A 10,814-nucleotide genomic window follows, 5' to 3' on the forward strand; every position below is an offset into this window, starting at 1 on the left:
GTTACGTCAATTATGGAATGACGGCTCAATAAATATCAGTTAATGCGGAATAACCCTAATCGTAAACTCTTTCACAGAAAAGATGTGTATGGATTACACAGCCTCCTGCTCTGATACCAATTGATGAGTTATAAAAACTCTTTGATCGATTAGATCTTCGTAACAGGTAAGTAAAGAACGTAAAAACAATGAAACAAAACACAAATACGGATCTGAATGAGTCGAATGATTAGATTACTCAATCCTCAGCAGAGCTCGACTAAGAACTTCCGCTGTAGAGGATTCTAGGGTTACAAAACAAGAACGATGAATATGCTTGAAAATACTTCTCTAATCGGTTCTAATCATTACGTTCTAGGATGCATGCAAGCATCTATTTATAATAAACCCTACATAACTCACGGATGGACAGGCCCATACCGATGATAAACATTGGACTAGCTAACGAGCCCAATAGACGCAACACAATACTGGACCTAACCGGAGATAAACATTGGTGATTCTTCTTAATTTTTCGGATTCTCTCCATGGTTTTTGTTGAAGATTCAAGGGGGTGATGATTATTCAAGGGGGAGTTCGTTTTTGGAAGATTATTCTTATTTCTCTCGCTTCGAAGACCCCATGTACTGATGATTCTCACAATTTAGGGGGAGAAATGCCAAGAAGATCGGAAATCGTGATCTTCATCAGTTTCAACATCTAGGGGGAGATTGTTGAGTATTTGAGATATTGAAACTGATATGGCATATCTGGTTATTTAGGGAAGTCTTTTTAGGGTTAATCATGTTATGATTCCCTGCAGTGCCTTTACAGTAGAAGTTTTTAATCGAGCTCTACTAAGGCATTGGTTTTATATTAGGCATTTATTTTCTATTTATGGTAGATATTTATTGTTCCCTATAAATAATCATTAGATTTACTTTTGGTGTAAGCTTTTTACTAGATTAGGGTTTTTCTCTGTACGTTTATGAGATAATCAATATACAAAAACCCTTTATTAGATTACTTGCATATTATGGTGATTGATTCTTGATTGTTCATGATATTCCGCATTCGTCATCTCGGATTTATTCCTAACAGTAACTAACGTATATTGATGGAAAGAAGTCTGAATCTTGCGTTTCCTTTATAGGTATCGTGTTTTCAGTACTCTGTTAATCATGTTGATCATGATAATGATGTGAAAGCTCTCAGTATTCAAGCCATATTATAGGGTCGCTTATTGTTAACCTGATGCGTTCAACACATTCGTGTGAAAAAATCAAACATCAATAACAAAATTAAGACATGCAAAATAGGAATAGGATCGCTTATTGTTTACCTGATGCGTGAACGTGATGAGATAATAGGGAAGCAGCAACGATCGGAAGTACTAGCAGGTAGCAGCGATAACATGATGCGATAACAAGTATGTTGCGATCATATGTAGTATAGGACTTTACAAGTAAGGGTATTATTGTCCATTACATGTCTATTTTCAATTATAATGAATTAAGATTATTAAAGAGAATTATAAATCAATAAAAAAATATTAAAAAATAGATTTTGGTATATATGATATTAAAAAATATTAGGAAGGGCAAATACGATATTTGGGATTTAGGCCGGGCAAATACCATATTTAGCTGTTTAGGAAGGGCATATAAATAATTCTCCCCGTTTAGACCGAATTTGTGTGTGTTACATTTAAGTGTCAAGTATTTCAGGTTTTAAATTAAATAATAGGAGTTGATACAGAGGCAGATGGTAGGGAGCTAATAGATAGGAACTGGGTTTTAGTTTTCACGACATAATTAGCAGCCTTGCAGTTTTATTATTGTTTATTTTTGTATATGTTGTAATGTCCGAAAGAATATTTTACAAATGTATTTGGAAATCAATAAAAGAAATTGGAACTATATTTTATGAATGGTACCCATTAATACAAAATGTTTTATAAACCATAATATTTTAATGTACGAATTCAAGGTGTTACACATATAAAGACCAAAACCATATGTCTAAGGCAGAAAGAAAGAGGGGCCAAACCTAATCCAGCTCGAAGGATCTCCCACTAGACACTCTCCCCCATCGGCAGGGTTGACCCTAAGAAAGTGCAAGGTGTGTGGTTGCACAGGGCTCCGAAAAAAATAGGGCTCGATTTTTAGCCATATTATCTATTTAAGGAATATATATATATATATATATATATATATATATATATATATATATATATATATATTAAATTATAACCATATGAACGATTTGGTGAGTTGGCCGAAGCGCCGCATTAATCATCCCTAATAAATAAAGAACTTTTTATCATATGTCCTCTTATCCTTCATTTGGGCACATGTTATTTTCTAAAATTTTTGAATTTTCTATTTTGCACTTGTCATTTTATTCTAATTTTCATTTTATTAAATTAAAATTCCTCATTTAATATGTAAAGCAATATATATGTAATGTATTTATTAGAAAGAGTTTATATATGTAATATATTCAATACATTAAAGCCTTATTAATTTTTATAATTCAAAATTTTTCTTATAAATTCAAACTTTTCAAATTGTTAAAATTTCATATTTAATTTTTTTAAATAAACACATTTAATACATGAGTGTCACACCTAGTCCTACCTAATAAATAAAGAATTTTTTGTCACATGTCTTCTTCTCATTCATTTGGACACATGGCATTTTCTAGAATTTTTAAATTTTCTATTTTCCACTTGTCATTTTATTGTATTTTCCATTTTATTAAATTAAAATTCCACTTTTAATGTGTATGGTAATATATATGTAAGGTATTTATTAGAAATGGTTTATATATGTAATGTATTCAATACATTAAAGCCTCATTAATTTTAATAATTCACAAAATTTCTCATTTTTTTTATAAATTCAAACTTTTCAAATTATTAAAATTTCATATTTAATTTTTTTAAATAAACTCTTATAATACATGGGGTCTCAAACCTAGTTTAAAGTAAACGGGAATTGAATTCCACGGCACGTCAATTTTTTATACCTTTTATAAATTTACAATTCCCTCTGCTCATTTATAATCAATATTTTACAATCTATATAATCTTTCAATTTCTTTTAGTAAATCAATTTTTAGAAATTATATTTTTAGCCCCTCAACTTTTATAAATTTACATCATATCATAACTAATGCTTAATTAAATAAATGGATTATACTCCAAGTTATACTTTTACCCCTTCATTTATGCTTCACGCTTTACAATTTACCCTCTTACAATTTTGTTTATTAAATCAGTTTATAAATTTGTACATATCTTTTTTCTATTGATTAAATTATTTTTAGTTTTGCATCATGACAATTCATTTTTTAAATTTATTTTTGTAATATATATATATATATATATATATATATATATATATATATATATATATATATATATATATATATATATATATGGCCCATTTTTACTCGTCGCACAGGGCCTTCAAAATCAACGAGTCGGGCCTGCCTATCGGATTCCTAAAAAAAGAACCCAACATCTAAATCTGCTCCATTTTATGTTTGATTGTCATGTTTATCCATATACTCTAGGAATTGAAATTTTTAGAGTTGACTCCCCTAACCAAATGCCATCTCACCTAATTCCAAGTCTTTTTACAACTCATTATCTGGTTTTTAAGAAGAATTTATTTAGGTATTGTTTTTTTTCAAGACATGTTTCCTGACCTTTTTTGTTTGTAGATGTTTTCTCTGCTACATTGTTTTTTAAAAGACTGCATATCTAAAAATACAGGGCCGGTGGTAAGAGGGGGCAAGAAGGGCCATTGCACAGGGCCTTGTTTTTTAAGGGGCCCAAAAAAATTTTTTTTTTTAGTATATTCAATTGCATCAGCCCAAATTAAAAACCTTGATAATTATTTTCCTTAGTCCACACGTAGAGGATTCAGGGAACAAAAAGAAAACATTATTATTTACTCAATAAAAGCATCGGAGGTTACCAATTCGCAGTAGACGGCAGTCCAAAAGCATTGATTGTTCATCAATCAATAACCATTCAAGGTAATTGATTATTCATAACTCATAAGGTAGAAAACTCTTAACTAGAAATCGCAATTTCATTTGGCAGTTATCACATTTGATTAATTGATTACAGCATTGATTGTTCATAAATCAATAAGTATTCAAGGTAATTGATTATTCATAATTCATAAGGTAGAAAACTCTTAAACTAGAAATCACAATTTCATTTAGCAGTTATCAGCTTTGATTAATTGATTGTGATCGTGAACTCCTAATTTGATTAAAATAACTTCTTTCTTTGATTGTAAATTTGTAACTGTGAACTCAGAATCGCAAGTGGATGTAACCCCAAATTAGAATAAGCCTTCCCCAAATTACATAAAGTAAGTAATCTCTTTGGTCATAGAGAGTTAGAGACAATCAAACCCCAACTTTGACCAATCCATTTTTCTTTTAATAATCATTAATTGTGTTTGTATCAAAGTCAGGCCTTCAATTAATAAAACACCAAATATGTTGTTTTAACTTTTAAGTGATGACATTTCCTCATTACATTGATACTACCTTATTAACTTTAGTGATAGATTATAAAACATTTATAAAATATCATATTTAATTCCTAACTTGAAAGTTGTGAACTTGTAGTGATGAAGTCTAAACAACCATCCGGTAGTCAAAAACGTAAAAAAAGAAAAATAGATGAAGAAAAGAGAAAGGCTGATGCCGGTGCTCTAGATAAGTTTATCCGTAGACAACATGTTAAAGAGCCTGTTGAAGAGCATGTTGAAGATGATATTGAACACCAAGAACATGTAGAAGTAGAAGTAGAAGTAGAAGTAGAAGAGACAGAAGAGAAAGAGCCCGTTAAAGAGCTTATTGATATATGTGATCCAAGAAGGTGGGATAAACTTAATTATGAGGAGATTAAACTTTTGGTCGAAAAAGGTCCTAAAAGAGATACTAGTATTATGTATGGTCCTTACGATAAATCTGGTAGACGATTTTCTGCAGCTTTATATACAAGAACTTTATCAAATTTGGAGAAGTGTGATAGGGAATGGCTAGTATATTCAAAAGAGCTCGACAGGGTATTTTGCTTTTGTTGTAAAGTGTTTAGAAAAGGGATTTCGAAAGGTAGATTGGGCGACGAAGGTTATTCAGATTGGCACCATGTTACAAGTAGAGTTAAAGAACATGAAATTTCCTTAGATCATCTCACAAATAGGAATAAGTGGTTTGATATGCGTAAAAGATTGAACTTAAACGAAACAATTGATAAAGTTCAATATGAGCAGTTTAAGAAAGAAAGAGACTACTGGAAACAAGTCCTTTTGAGAATCATTGTAGTAGTGAAGTTTCTTGCTAAACATAATTTAGCATTCCGTGGATCAAATGAAAAGTTGTATAAAAAAGGTAACTATAGATTGTATATATTTTTTTTCAATTCCAACAAATACTTTTTGTTAACTATTATGACTGATTTCATTTCTTATATGTAAAATGTATAACAGGTAATGGAAATTTTTTGGGTGTCATTGAAATGTTGGAAGAGTTTGACCTGGTTATCAAACAGCATGTGCGACGCATCACAAATGACGAGCTTCATGTGCATTATCTTGGGCACACAATCCAAAACGAACTAATACTTTTGATAGCTCAAGAAATTAAAAAGGAACTTATCAAGAAGATAAAGGAAGCAAAGTACTACTCAATCATACTTGATTGTACTCCTGATTCAAGTCACCAAGAACAAATGACTATAATAGTGAGGTATTTAAAGTTATCATATAATTTTGTTACTGTCGAGGAGTCCTTTTTAGGTTTTTTGAATGTTGATGATACTTCCGGAAAAGGACTATTTGATATTACACTTGAGGATTTAAAGTCTCTTGGTCTTGAAATTGATGATATGCGTGGTCAAGGCTATGATAATGGAGCAAACATGAAAGGAAAACACCAAGGAGTGCAAAAGAGATTTTTAGATATAAATCCTAGAGTATTTTACACTCCTTGTGGTTGTCATTCTCTTAATCTAACATTATGTGATATGGCTAACAAGTGTGTTAAAGGAAAGATTTTTTTTGGATTCATCCAACGCATTTATACTATCTTTGCAAATTCTACCAAGAGGTGGGAAATTCTGAAAGATAATGTTAAAGCATGGAGTCTTAAGTCATTATATCAAACTCGTTGGGAAAGTCGGGTTGAGAGTGTAAAGGCTATTAAACTGCAACTTGTTGATGTACGAGAAGCTTTACTTCAAGTTGGAGAAAAAGATAATGATGCTGCAGTTGCAAGTGAAGCAACTTCATTAGCAGAAAAAGAACTTGGTGACTTTGAATTTTTGTTATCAACTGTTATCTGGCATCAAGTACTAAACCATGTGAATATTGTGAGTAAAAGCTTACAATCAAAGGATATGCATCTTGATAATGCTATTAAAGAAATAAACAAATTGATTGGGTACTTCAAGGATTATAGAGAAACTGGTTTTTCAAAAGCGATTGGTGAAGCTAAGGAGATTGCTATTGAAATGGGTATTGATCCAATATTTCCACAAAAGCGTTTGATTGAAAGGAAAAAAAGGTTTGATGAGAGTTCGAGCAGTGAAGAAGTTTCATTTACATCAGAAGAGAATTTCATAGTCAACTATTTCTTATACATTGTTGATCAAGCTATTTCTTCTCTTGAGACAAGATTTGAACAATTCAAAGAGTATGACAAAGTATTTGGTTTTTTATTTCCACATAAGTTGAGGGGAATTGAAGATAAAGATCTTAAGTCGTCTTGTCAACGTCTTGAAAAAGCACTCAAGTTTAAAGAAAGATCGGATATTGATGCCGAGGAACTTTATATGGAATTGAAATTATTTGAGACATTGGAAACCAATGAATTTAGCAACCCTGTAGATGTTTTGAGGTTTTTGAAAGAACTTGATTATTTCCCAAATGCAAGCATTGCATATAGAATATTGTTGACTATTCCAGTAACGGTGGCATCTGCAGAAAGAAGTTTTTCAAAATTAAAGTTATTGAAATCTTACTTACGCTCCACAATGTCCCAAGAAAGACTTAGCGGCTTGGCGATGATATCTATCGAGAACGAAATCTTAGAGAGTATAGACTACGAAGAGTTACTCAACCAGTTTGCTATCAAGAATGCTAGGAGAGCTTTACGGATCATCGGTTAACTGCTACGATATGCAATTATTTATTAAATACTATGGTTTTGATATGTTTATTGCTATAAAGGTTATCGTCATTTTAAAAAAAAATATTAGTTTATATAATTTAATTTGTTACACGTTAAGGACTAAGGGCCTTTTTTATTCGGTTCGTCCTGTGCATTTGAATCCTCAGGACCGGCCCTGTAAAAATATATGTGTGTCTTCTTCTTGGAGTAGACATATACTTATATTTTTTTTAAGTATACAGACGTCTTCCGGATAAAATAAAATAAAAACATAATTTCGTTCATATCCTCACAAACTTTAAATATTACTTTAATATACCTACAGATTTTAAAACTATATAGACGTTCACCTAAAACTATAAAACTCACATCTATATCCAAGCTAATTTAACTAATATTTTAATTAGGATTAAATCAATTTAATATTGAAAAGGTTATTTTTAACTCCAAAATATCAAATGATATTAATAAACTACTATTTTTTTTAATAAAAATAGGATTAAACCAATATAATGTTTAAAAGCTTGAAGCCTTTAGTGTATTTTTTAATGTTTTTGACAAACTTTTATTAAAAATGTAAAAACATACTAATAAATAGACAAAATTCATAAATCTAGATTACTTAATATAAATATTAACGTAAAATAAGTCTATGTAAAACAAAACTCTTATGATCTCAATGTCGGTTCAAATTGTTTGATAATACTAACTCCATTAACCAAACAACGACATAATCTTGCTCAACCGACTTGATGGCCATTTTTGTAATTGACAAACTATTTTTACCTACCTAAGGGATTAGCAACAATAGCAAATAATCATGTTCAACCGACTTGATTATCATATGTTTAAGGATTACGATTATGCATCTATTTTTGTGTTTATTACTTTTGAATCATCTTTTTGAATTTTTTCATAGGTGGTTTCATGAATTTTCTGATACATAACATTTTTTTAACGGTTGAATCAATTGATTGATTTTATCTATGCATGAATATTGTTTTGAATTTGCAATTTACTTTGTTTTATAAATTATAGACAACTACCGATATAAAGTTTAAAAATTAAGTTTAATTAAATTTCAATTTATTTTAGTAGTCTAAGACATTAAAAATGAATAACTTTCTACAAATGTTTGTAGAATTGGTCTGGACATTACATACATTTTACATCTTAAAAAAACAAAATAAGGCGTTGTTTGTTTTTTTTTGGGACAAAATGTATAGAGTATGTGGATCACATCTATAAACCTCTGCAGTAGAAGAGGTGTGTCAAACGTTTGCAGTCTTAAAGAAAAAAACTATTTATTTTTTAATATCTGCAGACTGCTAAAATAAACTAAAATCTAATTCAATTGATTTTTTTAATATTAAAAAAGTTGTTTAATATTTTTATGACTTTATTATAGAAAATTAACAAATCTGGATCAAAAATTTTGTATTATTGTATAAAAGGTGAAAAAAAAGTACAAATTAACGTGTATATTTGATAAAAACCAAGAAATTTTGGTTGCAAAGCTATATATAAATATTGTAATTAGGGATCAAAGAATTTAACACAAAATAAATGAAAATAAACTTCAATTTTAAAATGAAAATTTTAAAATGAAAATTTTTAAATTTCCAATTTATTTTTTCAATTAAATCAAATAAAAACTATGCATAAATAATTTTTCCAAGAAATTGATGATATTGCATTAAATAATGTTTTATAAAATTTTGCACAAAAAATATATAAGAAAATATTAAATTTTTTTTCATATCTATATAAACAACCATTATTGTAATTAAACCATTATTCATAAATTTGTCACAAAGGTCATGTTTGTATCGTCGAACCTTTTTTTCTTGAAGTATTGTAATTTTTATCCAAAATTGTTTATCATAGATAAAATTGAAATATATATATATATATATATATATATATATATATATATATATATATATATATATATATATGTGTGTGTGTGTGTGTGTGTGTGTGTGTGTGTGTGTATGTATGTGTTTAGGCTAAAGATATTTATAAATATTAGAAGACTTTGTTCTACATTTATGTCAAAAAGAAAGACATACAGATTTCTTAGGTTTGCAGTCTTCAAAAAATCAAACAGTCTATTATTGTTTGTGCATGGCCTACGCCAATATGTTTGTGTTGTCTGTTGCGCAATAATCACTAAAAAAATTATACGCCTAAGACTAGAGGGAGTGGGTGCGGCCTGGACCGCACTCCCCTTGCCATATAAGCATAAATACCGCCCCCTTGGTGTGGTAGAGAGTATACTGCACCCTTCCAAGGAAACACTTCTTAAAACAACCTTCCAGCAATGTGATTGGTTCTTTTTTCTTCCCTCCCTTTGATTGGTCCCTTTTATTTTTATTTTTTTTAAATACCCAAGTGTGGCATCACTCTTTGGGTATGATATGAAACCATAGTTTTGTGGTAATGTGTGAGGTGGCGCCTACGTGTCATTGCGGTTTTATGAGAAAGTATGACACCACTTCCTCCAGCTTAAGAGTCCTCGAATAAAAAAACTATTTTGACGCATACATTTAAAATTAATAAAAGCATAGCTTTGGAGCAAATCTTCCAAAGCTTGCCTTTTAACCTAAAATATTTTATTTTATCTATAAATTAAATGTGAACACATGACTGATAACACATCAATTATATAATTCGACCGAATAAACTTCGGCTCTTTTTAATAGAATATTTCACATTGGTACGTGTAAATAAACTTAAATTATTCCATTTCATATGTAAGTGATGACATAAACATATAAAATGTTGAAAACTGAATATGAAGAAAATGATATTTTATTTTCTGTTTATGAGCACATCCATAAAAGTTTACAGGCTATATTGAGTGTGAGGTGGAAAATAACTGTAGTAAATTAAAGAAACGGTCCTTATGTTGTTCAAAAAAATGTATTGTCTGTCTAATTTAATGTTTTCAGTTATATCTATATGTTCATGTAAAATTACTTTTATGCCTTTCTTATTTCTTTTAACTAATTTTATTGAAAATTAAAATGGCCATCGTCAACCTTCTTCTTCTCGTCCCTCCTCTGCGTAAACATAGAATAGAACATGTTCACCGACCTTTTTTGATCCATTCATAGAAAAGCATTTAAAGCTTACGAAATCAAAATAATAATAATAATAATAATAATAATAATAATAATAATATCTATTCTAATTCTAATAATGAATAAGTTTATTCTTCTATTGATAAATGTCATAATATTAGAAATCATCATTAATATTATGTCACAATATTAGAAATTCTCATTAATATTATGTCACTTATCATGCTAGATGTGAACCTATTAATTCTTCATTTTAAACTTTAAATTTCTCATTTTAATTACATTAAATTAATAATTAATTATTTATTTCAAATTTTAAATGTCACACTCTAATTGCATTACATTAATAACATTAGAATAAAAATTAAAATAAAATTAATATACATTATAAGGTGATATAATTTCATGTTTTTATTTATATGCGATTATAATTTTATATAACTAAAAAAATATATATTTATTAATAATTTGTTTAAAGAAATTTATTTGAAATAACTGATTAATAATTTTAAATTTTACTATGAAAGTTTGATTAATTTATAATTGTGG

The 10,814-nt window shown here is 29.0% G+C and overlaps 1 protein-coding gene across 1 annotated transcript; it reads left to right on the top strand.

Moving 5' to 3' along the window:
• Positions 1 to 4,634: 4,634 nt before the first annotated feature.
• Positions 4,635 to 7,177, top strand: LOC145067244 (uncharacterized). Its single transcript, XM_079014429.1, has 4 exons — positions 4,635 to 5,032; positions 5,126 to 5,139; positions 5,173 to 5,400; positions 5,499 to 7,177. Exons 1-4 carry the CDS (start codon positions 4,635 to 4,637, stop codon positions 7,175 to 7,177), a joined length of 2,319 nt encoding a protein of 772 aa, XP_078870555.1.
• The last annotated feature ends 3,637 nt before the right edge of the window (positions 7,178 to 10,814 follow it).

Source organism: Lactuca serriola, chromosome 8, assembly GCF_051521515.1.
Source record: "Lactuca serriola cultivar US96UC23 chromosome 8, Lser_US96UC23_V15, whole genome shotgun sequence".
Taxonomy (NCBI): Eukaryota; Viridiplantae; Streptophyta; class Magnoliopsida; order Asterales; family Asteraceae; genus Lactuca; species Lactuca serriola.